Source organism: Apium graveolens, unplaced genomic scaffold (genome assembly GCF_009905375.1).
Source record: "Apium graveolens cultivar Ventura unplaced genomic scaffold, ASM990537v1 ctg9213, whole genome shotgun sequence".
NCBI classification, from domain to species: domain Eukaryota; kingdom Viridiplantae; phylum Streptophyta; class Magnoliopsida; order Apiales; family Apiaceae; genus Apium; species Apium graveolens.
This window is the reverse complement of record NW_027421834.1, coordinates 18,349-40,244: the sequence shown is the minus strand read 5'-3', so window position 1 is coordinate 40,244 and position 21,896 is coordinate 18,349. Positions and strand designations below refer to the sequence as shown.

Sequence of the window (21,896 nt, the reverse complement as noted above, 5' to 3'; positions counted from 1 at the left end):
AAATTGCGGAAAATAGATACCGTGGAAGAATTTCAACCGCAGTTTGAGACACTATGTAATAGAGTTCATGGCCTACTGGTTGATGCCATCCTTGATTGTTTTCTCCTGGGATAAAACTTGAAATCCAACATAAGTTTGCTCTCTGGAAACCACATGATGTTTCTTTAGCCATTGGTCAAGTTAAACTTGTTGGACCTAAACTTAGAGATGTCAGAAACAGGCCATATTTTGGTACCAGACCCACCCCTCTCCCACAGCCACACTTGCTTCCACCCCAACCTCATCCCCACCTAAAACTATTTTTGGGCCTACTACTCATACTTCTCTTCTTCCTGCACCTCTTAGACCTAATGATTCTGTGGTAATCCAAAGGTCTTTGTTATACATGCGATGAAAAATAAGCATTGGGTCATAAATGCAAATCAACGCAATTCTTACTCATCAGCCATGATAGGGTTGTCATTGTGCAGCATCCATCGAGCACAAATGTAATCCCTAATGATTCCGTGGTACTCCACAATGAAGTCTTACCAGACAATAACTCACAATAAGCCACAATTTCTACTTCTAGCATTCATCATTCTCCATCACCATATTCTGGCCCACCTGACATCAAAAATGTTGATTTTGTCTCATTACATGATGCACCACCATCTCTTAAACCGATGGCTGATTTTCAACTCAAAAACAATCTCAAAAAAACCCGACACCAAATGACCCAACAAGAAAATAAAAGCGACTTGAGATGCATTTTGAGGAAGGCGACCTATTATTTGTCAAACTACAGACATATAGGCTGGTGACGGTACAACACCGTTCATACCCCAAACTCGCTCGTCGATATTTTAGGCTTTTTCGTATTCACCGTTGGATCGGCAGAGTTGCTTATGAAGTTGATCTTCCACCCACCACCCGCATATATCGAGTTTTTCTTGTTTCGTGACTTCCCCGTTGTGTTAGAGACACTACCATTGCTCATATGCCATTGTCTGCAGTTGATGAGAATGAGCAACCGTACCTCCTCCAGTAGACATTTTGGACCATCGCACCATTGGGGAAGGTGATGAGAAAAAGGAACATGTATTAGTCATATGGTCTTTGTCCTCACCAGAAAGTTCAACATGGGAAGAATATGTATAAATGCAAGATTCTCATCCTCTTCTGTTTGATGAAAAATATATCTCTTTTTCTAATAAGTCCAACCACACAAAGGGCCTTGAGGACAAGGGACCTCTTAATGGGGGCGGGAATTGATGTGGGCTCAAACACATCTGATCCAAATGAAAACCCCCAGTTTGGCCAAAAGACTTTCATATGTAATTTCAGTAGATTCGGAGTCAGTTAACATTCAATTATTTTTTTTCTATTGTCGACTCTGTCAACTCCACGTTCTTATGTAAATAAGTGGCAAGTTGTATTTCAGGAAGGATGTTAATCCTTGTTACGTATAGTAGTGGAGTCTTAACTCGTGAGTTGTATATATATTAAGCTTATGAATGAAAAAAGGCTTAGTTTCTCGGTTTGGTCAAATTGTCTCTTCTTTCTGTGTTTCTAAGAGCTCTATTCCTTGCTTGAAAAGGACAACTAATTGATAATCTTATCATAATCACTAACAATTCACAAACACGATTTGAAAACTATACGATTATTTATTTATTCTTTTGTCAGTATTAGATGCATGACTCCTTGACTTGTCTATACCATCATAACAAAAACAATGTCTCTTTACATGAATAGTGATATGTTTCAATTTACTTGTCTTGTTTGATTTCCAGACAACTCGTAATGCTATAAGAGCTTAGGAAAATTCTCTGTAACAATTCTGTATATAATAGATATAGAATAAAACTTAGAAGAAGTTTAATGGAAATTGTTCAAGCAGGAAGAAGACTCATGCGTCCAAAACAGTGAAGTCTAGAATAACTGTATAGTGAAGTCCATCAAGATTGACGATCATATCAAGAAGTCTATTAAAGTTTACAGCCATATCTAGAAGTTCAAGTTTCGCCTATGTCGAGAAGTCCGAATTTGTTCCGGATCATGAAGTCTGATTTTGTATTACACCGACAAGTCAAGAAAGATGATATATCGTGAAGTACAAAATTATACTAGATCGACAAGTTCAAAGTAACTCTGATAACATATTCAAGTCAAGTGGAGTTCACGATATCTTCACTACGCCTTTTATAACAAGACAAATGAGGGTACACATTACTAGAAAAGAAGAAACATATCACTAAAATATATTGTACATCGATGTGGTCCATAGATATGTGTCAAGCCTGCAGCGAAACTTGGAGAGCACGAAAAGAAAAAATACATAGCAAAAGAAATGGAGCGTATGGAAGAATAAAGTGGTCCTTACAAAATCTGCAACGTGCCATCTTTGCATAAAAGGATATCTAGTTGTAAATAGGGGTGCACACCTTGTAGTACATTATCCTTATATATTGAGTTCACCATTCATCTTTTAGCTGTGTAACAGATATGAGATAAAGATTGAAAAATCTTTTCTCTCTCTGTAAGTTAAATTCACGAATTTGTTTTTGAGAAGAAACCAGGAAAGATACCATTATTTTTCTTGGGAACTGTAGCACGATTTATTTATAACTTATATTTAGTAAATTGAGTAAAATATCTACGTGTTTTTACATAGTTTTATTTTTACAACTAATTTTATTTCTGAGTTGCATAATTTCATAGTATTCAGAAAAGTTTTAAAAACTAGTCATCCACCCCCCCCACTGCATAGTTTTGAGATCATTGTTTCCTAACATTCAGGATATATGATTATTTATTTGATTTATTAGAATAAACTTTGATTTAATCAAGATCTTTGATCTAACATTGGTATTTATTCAAAAATTGTCATTTTATAGGCTTTGTGACTTTGCAAGTTGACCCTATTGGGCTTGTACTAAATACTTGTTCGTGTTGAGCACGGTTGGATAGCTCAAGTGGTTAAGAGTTTATCCTCTGTCGTCCCAGGTACTGGGTTCGATCCTCGCTCACCCCAAGATTTATGAGAACAGATACTCATTTGTAAGGTTATAAGCCATATTTATCAAAAAAAAATACTCATTCACAGGTTCATTACGCTTGTGCAGCAATATATGAGTTAGATTGATAGAGCAAGTGCAATACATGAGCAAGAGCCCAAGTCTTCAACAAATATCTGAATTTTTTGTGCCACCTAATCAACCGTGGGTCAATCAAATTCGTTGGACAATCCTTTCTGATGCAATTCCAAGTCTAAGTTTTGTGTAGGCCATACCTGATCCATTTTAGTCATATTATATGTTACATTTTCTTTCTTTTTGCTAAGCATACTAAATGTTACTCCCTCCGTCCCACTCATTTTTTACAGTTTTTTCTCAGTCTTGACACGCATTTTATGACTACTACAAAGTATAGCTCCATAATTTATTTTTTGAATTTTTTTTTATAAAAATTGAACATTATATTTTTATTTAGAAGATTTTTTTTTAAAAAAATAGGCAACTATATTATAGAAGAGCCTTAAAACTGCGTTCTGAGCCCCCGTCCCCCAATATAAAGAATTAGGTGGAACAGAGGGAGTATATTTAATAAGTAATATGATAAATATTCTACTCTTATTTATAAAAGTCAAATACTTTTTCAAGTTTTTGTAACGTTAATATTAACACTGTACACACATATGAACAACTAAGTTTATAAAGGAAGAGAGATAAAATATAGTTAAAAAACAAAAAAGCAAACCACGCACGAATGAGTTGGCCAGCCAGAATTCCGGGGCATGACCAACTTTTCTTTTTTTCTCCAATGCCAAAAGAAGCCCCAATATTTTTTTTCTCTCTCTTTCTCTAAATCTTGTGGGTGGGTGGCACCCTCTTAAAGCATCCACAATGGTAACAACTTCAATTATTGTTTATAAGCTCCACCTCATGAAAAAAATTAATATTTTACATTCTTTCTCTTCCAACTCATTTCTAATAATTTTTTACTTTAAATTCACTCCAATGCCAAACAACTCCTTTAAAGTTGTTAGCATATGTTCTACTAACTTTTTTTAGTTAACGCTTCATTTTGCTGCTACAAGAGGAGAAAAGTGGGCCATCATTTAATTAAATTATTATTAAACCATTGCAAACAACCGTTGTTCAACTTGAACAACTTTGTTTAACAACTTTGTAACCGACACACTTCTCAAATGCTAAATAACACGGCCCAGTCAGCAAACAATACTCGAAACAATGCCCATCTTGGGTGCTCTTATAAATAATGTGTTATGCCGGAAATTAGCCTCGCCTAATTTAAGGCGTCGCTCAAAGATGATTGGATGACATGACACCATTTTATTGAAAAAATGGAAAGAAGGTGACGAATAAAGCCCATTGGGCTGCACTTGATAAATGTCTCGCCTATGGCCAAAAAAAGGATAAAGTCATTGTTAATAGGCTGCTAGAAGACGTAAAAAGCATGGGATTCATCCCAACAGGAGAAAGTTATCATTACATACAACTGGAAGAGGGCTAGGTCTGTTAATAGTCTCACATGTTGGTGGGCCGAAGAGCGTCGCCCCTAGATGACTTTCTAAGTCCAGCCCTATGATGCCTCATCTTTGTGGGCTCAAGGTGGGCTTAGACTTCGATAATCTCTAGTCAATGACTTCACCACCATGTTCCGAGAAAGTAGCCGGGCTTTGGGCTTAAAACGGTTATCTAAGGCGGTAACCTCATTCCCATGGGTCGTTAAAGAAGAAAACTTAGTCCTCTACGTTTCTTGTTCCCCAAGAACTATGATTGACTTGATCCCCGATAAATATGGGCACGTAGACACATTGTATGGCATGAAGCAACCCTTGCAAAAAAAAGAATTCAACATTCGATCTTAACTGCAAATTCGATCATCCATACAATCTCATCCATCCCTAGACAAAACCCTAACCCTAATTTTCGTAGCCTACAATCTCAATCATCATTAATCACCACAATAATTCCAGCAACCCTTCGAATTTGTTGTCAATCAGATTCTTCCGTTAACATAATGATATTTGTATCAGCCTAGTTAGTTGTAGATTTGTGCGACTTGTTTTTACTTACTGGTTGAGTTTGAACATATAAACTGTTATACACCTAAAAAAATAGTTAATGTGTGTCTATTGAAAACTTAAAAATTATTTATAAAATAAAAATACATATATTTTAAACTTATAAAATATTTTAAACAAGTCATTTATGTGTCATTAATAATTTGAAAACTAACTCTTTATTTTGTAGTGTTTGGTATATTTATATGTTGTCATGAACGAGTTACGGGATATGTAATATCTCAAAGGTCCATTTTGTAAGCCAATCATTTTTCGGCACATTAAAGTGTTATTCTTGTATGTTGGAGTAAGCATAAATATCTGAAAACCGAATTATCTGAATTTTCAGTCAAGTATCTGTTTTTTTTTTGTAAATTCATGTAGTTCTTTAATGAAATATAATTATAAAAATGATTCAATTTTTCGATGATAGTTGCTAAAAATTAAATACCCAGGACAACACGTTTCACATTAAAGCTAAATTATTATAATATGAAAATCTAACACGATTGAATGAACTTTGAATATTAGCTAAATTATTTTAAGTGACACAATTTTATATATATGAACAAGGTTTTGTATAAATGTAGAACTGCTTACATTTATTTATGACTCTCTTGCACTTTACTCCTAAGATTTTTTTGAAAGAGAAGAGAAAAGATGTGGTAAGAAGAAAAAAGAAAAAATAACAGAAGAAATGAATTACTAGTATACCCCAAGTCTATGTTAAAAAAAAGAGAAAATAGTGAAAAGGACATGATAGGTATAGTTTAAAAAATTATGTAAGAAGGTAATTCTAAATCTTGTCGTGTTTGGGAAAATTATTTTAGAGAAAATTAAAGGAAATTTTCTTTCCAGATCTTTTATTTTCTCTGATAAAAAAACTTAAGAGCACGCTTCAATTTTTTTTTTTTTAAATCTCCTCCGCTTTCTCTAACCTTATCTCCATTTTCAAAAAGTTGGAGCACAATGTTGATGTCGAAAAGAATCACCCACTCATGAACCAGACATACTTCTCATATTTGGATCAAGATAATCCATCTTTTTTATCCTATTAAGCGGCTATCCGAATATCCGCATATTCAATTTAATCGAAACCGGAACTGAACTGAAATTTCGATGACCCAAAAAATCAGATATCTAATTCATATTTCACAATATGACCGAATAATTGATTTTGCTCATATTTTAATGTTACAATAAGATACAAATTGGTATAACAATGAATAAAAATTTCTTTATATTGTATATATGATATGAATATAATTAATGATTATGTTATCATAGATATTTTTCATGTATAATTATGACTTAATAATCTAAAATATACAATATTTTAAATATAAGAAAAAATAAGTATCACATCAAATTCGACTGAGATGGTCCTAAATATATCATGTAAGATATTTACATATATTAAAATTTAAATAACATTATTTAACAAATAGAAAATAGAGAGAATCACCAAAATGCGCCATATCCAAGATCAATGACCCTCGCCTAACCAATCAATGTTGCATTTCGTCTATTTGCTTTTAAAAAGGGGTGATGTTCGAAGCAGGGCCAAGTCAAGGGGAGCGAGTTATTTCTTGTGTTTTGACAACCATCACAGAGAATCATAACAAAGTTTTGCTTGAACTAGTGATTGAAATCGAAGTAAGGCAGGTTGTGTTTAATATGCATCCGGATAAAGTGCCAGGGCCCGATGGAATGACCCCAGCGTTTTTCAAAAAAACTGGCCAGTAGTAGGCAAGGAAGTGATACAACTGGTTCGTGATTTTTTTGACAATGGCTCTTTGATGGAGAGTTTGAATACCACCAACATTGTTTTGATTCCTAAGAAGAAGAACCCCACGACTTTATCAGAGCTAAGACCTGTAGCTTTGTGTAATGTCATAATGAAAATCATTACAAAGGTGGTGGCTAATTGACTAAAGAAGGTGTTGGAGTTTGTTATTTCAGAATCACAAAGTGCGTTTTTACCAGGACGACAAATTTCTGATAATATTATGGTTGCCTTTGAGATCATGCACTATTTGAAAAGGAAAAAGTTTGGTAAAGAAGGATTTATGGCGTTGAAACTCGACATGTCTAAAGCGTATGATCGTATTGAGTGGCCGTTTTTTAAGGCAATCATGCTGAAAATGGGATTTAGCAATCGATGGACGCATTTAATTATGCAATGTGTAATACAAAATAGTTCACTATCAATCATGGGGAAGTGGAAATTGGTCCTATTAAACCCACTCGAGGGCTGCGACAGGGAGACCCTTTATCTCCATACTTGTTTATCATTTGTGCGGAAGGATTGTCTTCTCTTATTAAACATTATGAAGATAGGAAGTGGATTCAGGGTATAAGAATTTATCGGAATGCACCAGTGATTTCTCACATGCTATTTGCAGACGACAGTTATTTGTTTTGTAAAGCGGAGGTAACTCAAGCTGTCCAAATTCGAGATTTATTAGCTGTGTATGAACATGCCTCAGGTCAAAGGATCAATAAAAACAAGTGTTCAACCTTTTTTAGTGCCAATGTGATCGACTATAACAGAGACTTGGTATGTCAGGAGCTGCAAATTCAGCAAGCAGATAGTTCGACGAAGTATTTAGGACTCCCTAATACTTTGGGGAGGAATAAGTCAGTTGTGCGGGGATATCTAAAGGAGAAGGTGAAAGCCAGTATTCGAAGTTGGAATGAAAAAAATATTTCCAATCCCTCTAAAGAAATTCTGATCAAAATGGTTGCACAATCATTGCCAACATTTGCTATGAACGTTTTTCTCCTTCCAGCTACTTTAATCAACGAGGTCGAAAAGGAAATTTCAAAGTTTTTCTGGAGATCTAGTAATAAATCTAATTCTCGAATTAGCTGGATGTCATGGGAGCGAATGTCAAGCCATAAACATGCTGGAGGTCTTGGTTTTAAGTGCTTGCGAGATTTTAATATGGCTATGATGGGGAAGCATTGGGGCCTAATTATATACCCAGTTAGTGGGGTTGCCCGAGTTTATAAATCCAGGTATTATGCGGACAAGGATTTCATGGATGCTAGGCTAGGCGGCAGTCCAAGTTTTATTTGGAGAAGCATTTTCGAAGCAAAACAGGTCATCTATTCAGGTTCTTGTTGGCGTATTGGCACGGGGAAGAAAATTAACATTATGGTTCAACCTTGACTTAATGACATAATCAATCCTTTTGTTACCACTGAATTTTTCTCTATAGTTGATAAATGTGTTGACTCATTATTTCACACAAGTACAAAAATCTGGGATACAGAGGTCATTGCTGACATTTTTAATGACAGGGACCAATAGCTTATTCTTAATACTATGGTTGAGTCAGAGTAGGAGGAGGATATACTATGTTGGAAATTTGAAAACTCTGGCCAGTACTCAGTCAGAACGGCATATAAATTGTTGCAACGTCAAAAAGGATTGTGGGCTTATAATACTCATCACAAGTTTTGGAAGTCTGTATGGAATGTTAAGGCTCCTCCTAAGGCTCTCAACCTTGTTTGGAGAGCTGTGAACTTGTGTCTTCCAACTAAAACTCAGCTCCGGACGAAGCATGTTCAAATCGATAATACTTGCCATGTTTGTGGCCGTGATATTGAGTTCATTATGCATGTTTTGGTTCAGTGTGAAGTAGCAGCCAGGTGTTGGAATATTTTCGATATAAACATTGTCACGCAGGTAAACGTGGATTTCTTGACTTGGTTGAAAGAAAGGATGGTGGATAAGTCGAACAATGTAAAAGCTAAGGTCATGATTCTATGCTAGTCGATTTGGAGAGCTAGGAATGATCTGTTGTGGAATGGGAAAATGTGGTCAACTATGGGAATTGTTGCAAAAGCGTGGGAGTATCTCTCACAGTGGACTGAAGCTCAGGCTAGTAACTTCAGGGTGCCAATCCAACCATTAACAGAAGGGAATGTTGCTTTATACTGGGCAAAACCCATACAGAATGTAGTGAAGATAACCGTGGATGCAATAATTTTTTCTGAGCTGGGAAGCTCTGACATTGGTATCATAGCTCGTGATCATCATGGTAGTTTATTGGAAGCTATGACAAGAAGGTTCAACGAAGTCATGAGCCCGTAGGGTTTACCCAGTGCGCACCCAAAGGGGCTGCGGGTTACCTATGATTAAAAAAAAGAAGGTTCAACGAAGTCATGAACCCTTCGATGATGGAAGCAATTGCCATCAAGGAAGCGCTGAGTTGGGCAAAAGAAAAATAATAGAACCAGATTATTATTGGATCTGATTGTCTGGTGGTGATACAACTGATCCGTAGCTCCACTCACATGATGTCAGTGCTCAGTAAGGTGATCAAGGAATGCGGGAGGTTGATTAGTGATTCGGACAACGTTGAGTTGTATTTTATTAAACGATCTGCGAATATGACGGCACACGAGCTAGCTCAGGTGTCTCGTATGTACCCTGATCATAGTTTTGACTGAAGTTCTGTTCCGGTTAAAGTTAAGACATGTATTTTGGATGATTTGAATGAGTAATGAAATTGTTTTTTTTTTTTAAAAAAAGGTGATGCATCTGGGTTGATACACATGATGTAAATGTGCATGAGCTCCAATCATCAAATTAGATTACAGACACGACACGGGGAAAATGCGCATCACCTAATATAGTATCCGAAAAGTCATATTTATGGGATATTTAAGGCCAAAAATCTGAAATGGGATAATCGAAAGGATTAATCAGAGTAAAAATCAGATGTATTATAATATTAAATTATATTTAATATAATAATATTATTATATTAGTCATTTATTAATATATATATATATATTTATTTATTATATCATAATTTCTATAATTATTCATGTTTAAATTAATATAGTATTTTAATTTTAATAAATAATTATATTTACTTCGATAAAGAAAATTTCGTAAGGATTAATCAGATCTCAAAAAATTGAGTCAGTTCGATACGCCGCAGAGGATGAATCAGGAATTAATTGATTGAATCGATAATTTTTAGAATAATGATGGGGATGCACATGGACCATCTTGGTTAGCCCACCACAACAGCCCACATCAAAGTACATATCAGACCCATTACTGGTCCAATAATCCATTTGTAACACACGTTACAACTATAAAAACAGCCACCTCAGCTGTTATTCTGTTGTTACCCGTGCACAAAATCCAATCTTTTGTCTTTTATATCTCTGCTACATAAGCTCAGTCAAAACATAGTTTCTGTTTCATTTCAAGTACAATGAAGCTATGTAAAAATGACACCTTTATATCTATTAATTCTTTAAAAATAATCTTGATATGTGTTCTTTTCATGTATCTAATAGTTATTACATTTGAAATCCCCCATCTTTTCCAAACTAGTATAGGATTTGTAGACAATGTGTTTGTTGATAATTCATTTCATCAAAAACCACCAAAAAGACTCATGAAAAGTGCCAAGAATGTGTCTGGATTGGTTCTTGATGAAAATGCTTTTGTGGGTATTAATAAAAATCAAAACTTTACTGAGCTGGTGAAATTGGCAAGAGAAGCTATTGGTTTGGGGAAGAAATATTGGGGTGAAATTGTGTCTGGTGAGGTTAAAATTGAGTTGGGTGAAAAAATAATGGGGAATGATAGTGTGGAGTGTCCAAAGTTTTTATCTTTATCTGAATTTGAGGTGAGAAAGAATGGTGGGATGGTTTTTTTGCAATGTGGGCTGGGATTGGGATCTTATATTACTATTGTGGGGAAGCCTAAGAAGGCACATTTGGAGAAAAACCCGAAAATTGGGTTACGAAGAGGGGAGGAGGAGATGGTGTCACAGTTTGTTATTGAGTTGCAGGGGTTGAAGGCTGTTGAGGGAGAGGAGCCACCAAAGATACTGCATTTTAACGCGAGGTTGAAGGGGGATTGGAGTGGGAAGCCGGTCATTGAGCAGAATACGTGTTATCGGAGGCAATGGGGAGCTTCGTGGAGGTGTGTGGGAAAGAAGTCCAAGGCAAATGAAGAAACTGGTGTGTTATGTTCTTGTTTGATTATTAATATTTTTAAATGTTTGTTAGTACTGAAGTTGAGTATTTTGCTAAAAATCCAGTAAACTATAGTGGACAAAGGTTGCTTGAATTATTATGATATTGTTTGATACTCTCAAATGTTAGTTGTAACTTGTGATATAGCTAGTCCTTGTGTTTTTCTTTTCATTTTATGGTGATGAGTGATTAATTTATGTACAAAGTAGATGATCTTATATGCTACTATGTTTGAACATGAGATTTGCTGCATGTTTGCAATTGAAAAGAGAACAGGACCAATTTTTTCAGTTAATACTAAACTGATTTTCTGGTGGTGTGCTTCAAGTATTAAACTTGAGATCTTCGTGTGTGAGATCATTTCTCGACACTAATGTTTGGGTTGTTTGTAGTTGATGGACAGGTAAAATGTGAAAATTGGATCGATAATGATGAAAATCTCTCGAAAAAATCCAATATCTCGCAGTGGCTAAATAGGCTGATGGGACGATCAAATGTTCCTAATTGGCCATACCCTTTTGTTGAGGACAGGATGTTTATTCTTACTTTATATGCTGGCTTAGAGGGTTTTCATATCAATGTAGATGGGAGACATGTATCTTCTTTTCCTTACCGTGTAAGTTAAGATTTCTAATATATTCAGCCCCATACTTGTGTCAATTTTTCAATATTTCAATTGGATTTATCGAAATTGACAGGGTTTCACTCTTGAGGATGCCACGGGTCTATTTATAGAAAAGGATGTTGCCGTGCATTCTGTGTTTGCTGCTTCCTTACCCACAACTCAATTAAGTTTTACTCCACAGAGGCATCTGGAGATGGTCCCTAAATGGAAGGCTCCACCTCTCTTTGATTCACCCGTTGAAATTTTTGTTGGGATTCTTTCGGCAGGCAATCATTTTGCTGAGAGGATGGCTGTGAGAAAGTCATGGATGCAGCACGAATCAATCAAGTCATCCAATGCTGTTGCTCGGTTTTTTGTGGCACTGGTATATATATGTTCATGTGGCATTTCCCTATTTTCATAGTGAACCTCCATGAAGAAATCCTCAGTTTCTGGTGTTCTTTTTGGCAGCATAAAAGAAAAGATGTAAATGTGGAAGTTATGAAAGAAGCAGATTTTTTCGGTGATATTGTTATTGTACCTTACATGGATAACTACGACCTTGTTGTTTTGAAGACTCTTGCAATTTGTGAATATGGGGTAAGTTGAGATATATAATTGAACTTTAGCAAGACACTTCAATCTATTTCTTCCACTGATTATGTAGATTTATACAGGTTCACACAGTGGCGGCGAAGTATATTTTTAAGTGTGACGACGATACATTTGTTAGATTAGATGCAGTTTTCAAGGAAGCTAAGACAGCTGAGAAAGGCAGAAGCTTATATGCTGGGAACATCAATTATAATTATAAGCCCTTCCGACATGGTAAATGGGCTGTGACAACTGAGGTATATTTTTTTTAGTTTTGTCCCATGTTTTTGATTGATTAAGGGTCTGCAGCTATAACTTGTATATTCTTCAATGAATTTGCTGCATCAACATTTTAACCTTACAAGTAATGGCAGTCATATAGTTTGGTAATTTAAGTTTTCATTTGAATCTTTCCACCGGTGTATACCTTGTACATTATTTTACACATATTTAATTCTTATCCACTTTTATTTCAAATCAAATACAATTCCCTTACCTGTCATGTTTTATAATGGAGACCAATTGATTCCTTTCACCCAGACGAAGATTTAACATATTCTACATTGCTTAGCTCTCTAAAATTTGCAACCTTGATGATTTGTGTACCTAAGCTTCTGATGTCTCCCATCTTTAACTCGCTTAAACTAAATTTTCTTTTGGACCATATTGATAGTCAATGTCAGCATCCTAAAGCAGATTTACAGAAGTAAGACATTCTATTAATTTAGTTAGTTACCTGGCAATGGTATACCTTCCATTGGTGAGAGGACTAACCATGTAGATATCGTTGATAGTACCAAATGTTTTCATCGTTTTTTGGAAGACTAAGCAACGGTGGTGTTGCTGAACAAAATTTCATATCACTCCAGCAAACTTTGCTCTAGATATGTACTTTAAAAAATTTCCGCCCCAAATGTAAAGTTCTCTATAATTGTATTTTGCTGACCTTCGTTCCTTTTTGGAGAATTGCAGGAATGGCCAGATAGCTTTTATCCACCATATGCAAATGGGCCTGGTTACATTATTTCATCCGATATCGCTAGCCATGTCGTATCTGAATTTGAAAATCGCAAATTGCGAGTATGTTATTTGACTATGAATGCTTGTGTTTCTGTCTGTTCCTATACACGTTATTAATGTAGCTCATTTATATGCCACATAATGCAGTTGTTCAAGATGGAAGATGTGAGCATGGGAATGTGGGTGAACGAATTCAACAAGTCAAGACCTGTTGAATATGTTCACAGCTTAAAATTTTGTCAGTTCGGATGCATTGATGGTTATTACACAGCGCATTACCAATCTCCGAGACAGATGGCATGTCTCTGGAAGAAACTGCAACGTCGAGGAAAGCCCCAGTGCTGCACGACTCGATGACAACTATAACCCAAGTAAATTAGACAGGAACGGATGCTTACAGGATTTGTTGTCAGACATATGTACAATGCACACACACATTCGGTTAGTTAAATATATAGTTAAATTTTAGCTTTTTGTGTCACCTTTATATGTATTTCATTACCCGGTTTCAATCTTTTGGGGATGCAATAGAGTTTTTCGGATGATTGGATGGTCCTATGAGACATGATAATCCTTGTCAACAGTTCTATTCCAGTCCTACCTTCTGCTATAGCACAATAGATTTGGTATTTTACATTTCTTTCTCAGTGACATATGTTTAGAGCCCTCTTCTTCTTCCGTGGCCAAGTCAAATGTATTATTGAAAACTACAAGTTTCACAGATATGTGAATTTTACAATATTATTATAGGTAAACGGTGAACTCAGATAATTCTTTACATAATATTGCAAATTTTCGGTTTCTATAGTTGATGCTGGTTTAAGCAGCTTCTATATTTTATCTTTGAATGCTATGTAGATCGTTTAGTACACTTACCCATTGCTCCCGAGTTTTAAAAAGGAAGGAAAACAAGTACTTTCACTTTCACTCATAGTCGTGGTCCCGAATTTTAAAAAGGAACGAATGAATGTAACTTTAACATACTTTCCCTCCAAAATTTTCACTTCAAAAATGGGACGAAAGTAATTTACCTTCTAATCACTTATTTCCTTCCCTTTTAAAAACTCGAGAGCAAGGCCTCGGTTTCATGCGAGGATGAACATGATTTAGTTTTTAGAGGTTATCTTCAGTAGTACTTAATTCTTGCTGTTATTCCGGTAACTGCAGTTTTACAATGAGGCTTCACTACAGTTAGGATTTTTCACTTCTGGATTATATGCATACATTTGGGATTATGTTGTAGCTGATCCTGCGAACTGCTCGATAAAGAGGTCTGAAGATGTTATGAACTTTTGAATAATAAATGAGTTCGTGAGCATGATGAGATATCTCTAAGTGATAAAAAATTTATCACTTATCAGTGTACCCCGAAATCAATACTAATGAATACTCATTTGCAGGTTTTATGCAAACAAATTTTTTAACTATCCAATTTATTTCTTTTCCTTTGGACCATAAAGAGTTCTCTATAAATAAAATTTGAAGACAAAAGATCTCTAGAATTTAGTTTAAATCTAGGGTTTTCTTTTCATTAGATAAATTATGAGACTTACAATATTTGTAATATTTTTTTTACGGTTACTTTACTAATTTTGTGAAAAAGTGCAAATTCGGTTGGTTAAAACTTTAGCGACCATTTTTCTTTGATTCTCTCGAAAGAAAATTGTGGATTTATAGTTTTAATAACATGTAAATGTTATTCAATAACATTTACATGTTTACATTATTATTCATACTAGATTAGTATCCGTGTTATGCACGGTTGTAATAATTTTTATATATTAAAATAAAATATTTAAATTAATTTTTATTCTTAACAATGTGTTAATTAAGAATGATTAAGAATGAGAATCTCATTTTTATTAAAATTTAGAGGGTTTATCATTCGTTCTTTATTTTTTAGGATATCATATTTATTCTTTATTAGAATCTGGATTGGATAATTTAATAAAAAGATAGATGCGGGAATTTTTTTATGAGATATTGTCATGTAATAGTTTAATAAGTCGAAGTTGTTTCTGAATCAAAAATAAAATAAAATTTAAAGGTGTGAAGTGTTTGTTTCTTTGTTGCATTGGTATGGTCCCCACATTAATATGAACTACAACCTTCTATATACATATGCACTCTAACTGTGAGAAGATATTGATGCACTAGTATTAAAAAGGTTTTTTTAGAACTTCATTCAACATATCTATATATTAATCCACCTGAGAAAAAATGTTTGGACTTGAGATTTGATGGTGAGTTCTTGCAGTGTCATGTCATACTATCCTTGCCAGTAATATAGATATTCATAGAGGATTCAATATCCATGTAATTAGCTACCGCTGGGAGATGATTAAGAGTCTTTATAAAGAAAAAATGTTAAAAATAACTTTTTTTTGGTGTAAGTGGTTGAAAATACCCATTCTGGAAGTGGATGACTGAAAATACCGTTTTGTATATGTATTTATCATTTGGGTATCCTGTTTTGTACTAGATACGCATTTGTCAAATGGGTATCCAATTTATTTATTTTTTTTAAGATACGCATTTGGCAAATGTGTATCCCAATGATAATACCCACACTACAAATACGTATCTTTAGTAATTTTCTTGGATAACCAATTCTCAAATGCGTATTACACTTACCCAATTACAAAATGCGTAACCAAAACGGTATTTTCAGCCATGTGTTTTAAAAATGGGTATTTTCAGCCATTGCACCCAAAAAATGGATATTTTTAAACATCACCCTTTTATAAACAACAAATATATGAAATTACAATACATTAAGCCAATAACATATAGTTGGGGCCGAATTTTTTTCAATTTTCAGTTTTTGTTGATGCTGCACCATTCCTGAATATAGAAAAGCTAGCGGATATTGGATTTAGCGTCACTGACAATGAAACATATGATGTTGAAATATAGTTGATCAACGTTCAATCTTAGTTTTAGGGCGATCTCAGAGAAAATGCTTAAAATCTATTCGTGACATGTGATTTGCATTTGGGAAAGGAGATTTATGCAAGATATTTGAAATTTAGAAGAGAGAGATACATTTTGGGAGTTTCTTTCATCATTTTTATAATTAGTTCGTTTTTTTATCACGTTCTTATGATGGATTGAATGAGTTACGCGGTAGTTTCATTTTTTATACTGTTAACCTTGTATTTCAATGTAATGATCTATGCTCTGTTATTTCATACTTCATCCATGCCAATATATGAACTTTTATGACCAAATTGACCCAAGTTTGATCATAAATTTAAACTTATTTTTTCATTATTTTAAAAAATTGAAAAATATATATTGAATTACATTAAATGTATTTTCCATTGATGTCATTTTTATAAATATTTTTAATTAAAAATTATATAAAATTTGCAGTCAAAGTTAGGTTAATTTGCCCATAAAAAGTTAAACATGATAGGTAAATTAGGATAAATTAGGATGGTAAGACTAAATTAAATATTCAAGGTATCATTATTGGTACTATATTTTTTTGAAATATTATTAGTTACTCTTAAGACACGTAGTATGGTAGTAGTAATAGTAGTAATTTAAATATTATAAAATCTTATTAACAAATATTAAAAGTTCAAATTTGATTTATTATAATATATGTTAATTTCTAAAGTACAAATATAAATTTAATATATAAACGTAATAAATAAAGTAATATGATATTTATAATATATAAGATTTAATAAAAGCCAACAAATACAAATCTAAAATCATTTGTATTAAAATATTTGTTAGACTATAAAGTAACTAACTATAATTTGTTTGAACATACAAAACATATACAAAACATATATTGTGAGTATAAAGTAACTAACTATAATTTGTTTGAACATAATGGCATGTTTGATTGGATTTTTAACGGTTGTAAAGGAGACCGACATATTTTTTTATGAATTTAATGAAACGTTTTATAGTCTGTGGCTAGGGGTGAGTATCAGTCGGTTTGGACGGTTTGGAGGGTCCAAACCGAACCAAACCGAAGTTAGCGGTTTCCTTAAAGTCCAATCCGAAACCAAACCGTTATGTGAAAAAACCAAACCAAACCAATCCGTTTAAAACGGTTCGGTTCGGTTTGGTTTCGGTTTTAACCATTATTTCTATAAAACAAAGTTAAAAATTAAATTAAACTTGAACTTGTAAATAAGACTCGAAAGTTTGTTTCATATTATAGAATTATATTTTTTATTATAATCATATTCAAAATGATTATATAAATATTATGACTTTGAGATATTAAAAAAGGTAAGAAGACGAGAAAGATGCGAACAACTCTCATACTTTTATTGAATAAAAATAAAAATAATGAAAATATAACACATACATAAATATTAATATCTTAGAATAAAATATTAAGGTTAGTTCTTTTATATGTTTTAGTTTACACATATGTTATAAATTGTAAATTTATTATTAATTGCACATTACTAATATATGCATATTATTATTTCATTCTAAATATGCGGTTCGGTTCGGTTTGGTTATTTCGGTCGATTTGGAGGTAAAAACCGAAACTAAACCGAAAAAATTCGGTTTTTAAAATGTCAATCCAAAACCGAACCGAACCGTTAGTAAACCGTAAAATTCGGTTTGGACGGTTTGGATTGGGCGGTTTCGGTCGGTTTGGCCAATTTATGCTCAGCCCTATCTGTGGCTATGTGCATATTCTAATTACTACCCCTCCATCCTTTTCATTGTCTTTACGCTTTTTATTTTGGATCATCACTTCCATTTTTGAACATTACTCTAAATAGAAATTTTTTATTATTCATAAACTCAAAGACTTGCTCAGTACCTAGATAACCGTGACAATATTCATAATATGTGGCCATTGTTTTTCCAACATAGAAACTTGTGTACTATTTTCAATTCTTTACTTACTATCCTGGTCTCCGTGTAGCAAGTGATAACAATTCCAATGGACATAGGGAGTAATTTTTATGCACTTTTGATGAGTTGTCATAATTTATTGGTAAATTTATTTGCGTAAATATATGATTCATCATTATTAATGAGTCAAGTATTAATTAGAGAATGACACATGATATCTTAGTATGTGTCAATGGGCACATCATAGAAAAATCATTTAGTGAATTATATGACTTATTAATAGATATCATTACACCAAACTCCACAATTATTGATCGCAATTTATTATATATGTCAAATTACACTTTATACTACATAGCAAAGTCAATTTACGAGTAAATTAGCACTTTGCTATATTACATATATTAAATGTAAAAATATCACATAACATTATTGTTACACAATCGAAAAACACACACACTCATGCATATAAATTGTAGGCAGCGATCACATCATATATGAAGATCAGACCATGTTATGCTTAATATCTCGAGGATGTATCTTGAGGATGTAACATGTTCCTGGTATAAGAAAAATATTAGGATCAATAAGAATTACTTGAAAGAAAAAATTAAATATATGTTACGTTGAGGATGTATCTTGAGAATGTAACTTGTTCCTGGTATAAGAAAAATATTAGGATAAGAAAAAATACTTGAAAGAAAAAATTATATAGATGTTACATTGATCATGGCAAGGATACAGAAGTCTCCTTGTAACACTAAAAACTTATCTATAAAACCACTTGTTATAGCCACCTTTTCAGAGACAAAATGTTAGTTTGTCACTATTATTTATGCATCATTTTTGTTTTATGATAATTATGTTATATATGTTTGAGTTATTATATCTTAATAATTTTGTGCCTAAATCATAAATGATGATAATAAATGTTAAAGAACACTTACTCAACAGCTAAAAAATCCGGATCATTGGGGTTATTTGGCAAATAAAAAGTTAGATCTCTCAAATCTCCCACAGGCGAAGGTTCCACCCAATTCCAAACGTCATCCAGTTTTTCATTCTTCTGCGCACATAAAAAAAGTAAAGAAAATTTGAATGCTAAACTCAAAAACAGTATTTCAACCAAATAATGGCTCATAATTTGCAACAAATTTTTTAAATTGTAGTAGTTTGATGGCTTATTTAAAGTCAAACTTGACTTTTTTAATTGATTTTTTTGTTAATAATTAATGTGAAATGAGAAAAATACAAAACCCATATGAAAAAAATATTTCAGCTGAACTTCAAGTTTTAAAAAGTTAAAAACAGAAACTATTAATCGCGCAATGCGCGATAAGATTTCCCCTACCTAAGTCGTTTTGACATATACTATATGTCCTTTTTTCTATTTCGTAAAGTTGTATATGAAACAGATATACATAATATCATGCACTACAAATGTCTTTTTCAATACACGAATAAATGTCACGGGTGATGGTGGATAATTAGCCAAATTGACACTTTCTTGCGCAATGCGCGATAAAATTTTCTCGAAGTAATCGAGTAAAATCCCTACTATTAAAAGATGAATATCAAGTTGAACATAAATCATTTTTTTACTATGTTTGAAGAATAAACAAAAAATAATTATGTCACAGTAGTCTAAACAATGAGATTTTAAAAAGTTGCATCAGTTCAAAATAGTTTTATTTAATGAAGTACATTATTTGAAGTATTACTTACAATCAACCATAAGACTCGCATTGCGACATCTCGGACTGATTTCTTCTGCAACAATTTTGCAATCCTTTTAAAAATCTCATCAATTGGTAAAAACTTTCCCCTGCAAGATTGCAAGATATACATTCATCAATGGTTATATAAAGTCTCTATAGTAATTTGACAATTTTACAACAGGCAGACGATAAAAATTTTCGTGAACTAAGTTGACACATAATTGACATATAGTTATTTAAAAGATTTATTATAAAAAATCAGATTATTATTTCAAATGTATATTTAAAGAATTACACATGATTATTTCATATTACTAACATCTTTAACTTTATATAAATATGTATATATTGAAGTTGTAAATTTGTAGTTAGTCAAAAATCTAATAAAAACAAACAATTTTAACATGAGAATATGAAAAAAAAAACTAAATAACAGACATGAAGAGAAAAAATAAAAATAAAAACAAGATCAACCAGAAGTATCATTTGTAAAATGAATATTATAAAGTCATGAAAATCCTCTTAGTAAAAAGTTTAAGATATTATAGTTTAATAATTAAGTATAATTAAAAGAAACTCACTTCAAAATTTCTCGATCCATCAGCCTCTTTTCTTCATTTGTCCACTCGACAAATCTAAATCGTACTCGTTTCATACTTTGCCTGCCTGAGCGGGACCTGTTGACCTTGTTAGCCGACCTAGAAAGGTTTCCTGAAATTTTTGAAATATTCATATTACTGTTGAAACTATCATTCAATGATCCCATATGACTTGTCCCATCCCGAATTCCTAATGTGTCATACATGAAGGGAGCATTATTTTGTCCACTCAGAGAAAAAGTGGGTGTGATACCAATAATTGCTTGGGATTTTTGACTATCATTTCCTCCAACGTTATATCGTTGGATAGCTTGAGTGGTTGTGAGGTCTTCATACCTTGTAAGGATTCTGTGGGAACTCCTTATAAAAGGTTCATTTTGGGTCACACAAAATGGAGTGATACCGAGGTCACAAGATCTCGCACGAAGGCCATGATTATTGAGAGAATTACTCATGAAAAAAGCATTTCGAGACTCATCATTTTGTGGCACAATTGGACACGGTGTGATTAGATCAACGGACCTTTTTGGGAACCCTGAAAAACCACTCCTGACCAAAGCATTTTGATCGAAGCCAAAATTCTCAGAGTTGTTTGCCATGTGAACTTATTTTTTTTGTATTAGAGATCGTTTTCACTAACTCAAATACTTCGAGTTACAACTTCACTTGGGATGTAAGGAAATTTATACTACAATCATTAATCATATATGTGAATTAGGAGGTAGGTAGTTGTTGGAGAATCAACCATATATTAAATTGGTCTGTGATATTTATATTTATTTTTATTTATATGTACACTTTCATTGTATGTGAGGTTATAGATTAACTTTGTTCATATGACATCTAATATTTTGACTTTGAAAACATCATGACCGTGTAACACTGAAGATAGTCAAATAGTAACTCTTTTTTTCTTTTTCTTTCTTATCTTCTTACCTGCTTTCTTCTAAATATAGTAATTCTAATTTATGAGAGTGTCAAACTATTTTATGTGGTGAATCAGGAAGTAAGTAATAGTTGAAGATAAAATATTTATGAACTCATTTTGTACGCATGTAAAATTTCAATACTCTGAAGATTGTATTAATGAGAAAACTATTCATCTTCTAACTACTTTTGTATGCATGTAAAATTTCAATACCCCAAAGACTGTATTAAATAAAAACTATGGTTTTAGAATTTTAACGATACAAACGATAAATAAAATAGTAAATCATTTTCTTTTATTCTTTCATATTTTTTACTCTTTTTATTTCAAGTGCTAGCTTATAACTCAGACAAAATACAACATTATTTTAATTTTATATAATATTTTAATTTGAGTATCGATATATTTTTTTGTTCATATTTATTTTTTTTATTTTAACAATATAATTAATTTTTATTATAATGATTGGTAGAATTAATATTATATTTTTAATTCCATGAAAAATTAACTT

The 21,896-nt window shown here is 32.9% G+C and overlaps 2 protein-coding genes across 2 annotated transcripts; one reads left to right on the top strand and one right to left on the bottom strand.

The window, feature by feature from the left end:
• The first annotated feature begins 10,307 nt into the window (after positions 1 to 10,307).
• On the top strand, positions 10,308 to 13,957 carry LOC141705683 (hydroxyproline O-galactosyltransferase GALT6-like). The gene is made up of 7 exons (XM_074508572.1): positions 10,308 to 11,068; positions 11,476 to 11,699; positions 11,782 to 12,072; positions 12,159 to 12,287; positions 12,365 to 12,538; positions 13,254 to 13,361; positions 13,449 to 13,957. Exons 1-7 carry the CDS (start codon positions 10,312 to 10,314, stop codon positions 13,656 to 13,658), a joined length of 1,893 nt encoding a protein of 630 aa, XP_074364673.1. The 5' UTR covers positions 10,308 to 10,311; the 3' UTR covers positions 13,659 to 13,957.
• Positions 13,958 to 18,545: 4,588 nt separating this feature from the next.
• Positions 18,546 to 21,112, bottom strand: LOC141705681 (uncharacterized). Its single transcript, XM_074508571.1, has 4 exons — positions 20,440 to 21,112; positions 19,866 to 19,965; positions 19,088 to 19,206; positions 18,546 to 18,700 (listed from the first exon to the last, which is right to left on the bottom strand). The coding sequence occupies exons 1-4, from the start codon at positions 21,054 to 21,056 to the stop codon at positions 18,661 to 18,663; spliced, it is 876 nt and encodes a 291-aa protein (XP_074364672.1). The 5' UTR covers positions 21,057 to 21,112; the 3' UTR covers positions 18,546 to 18,660.
• Between the last annotated feature and the right edge of the window lie 784 nt (positions 21,113 to 21,896).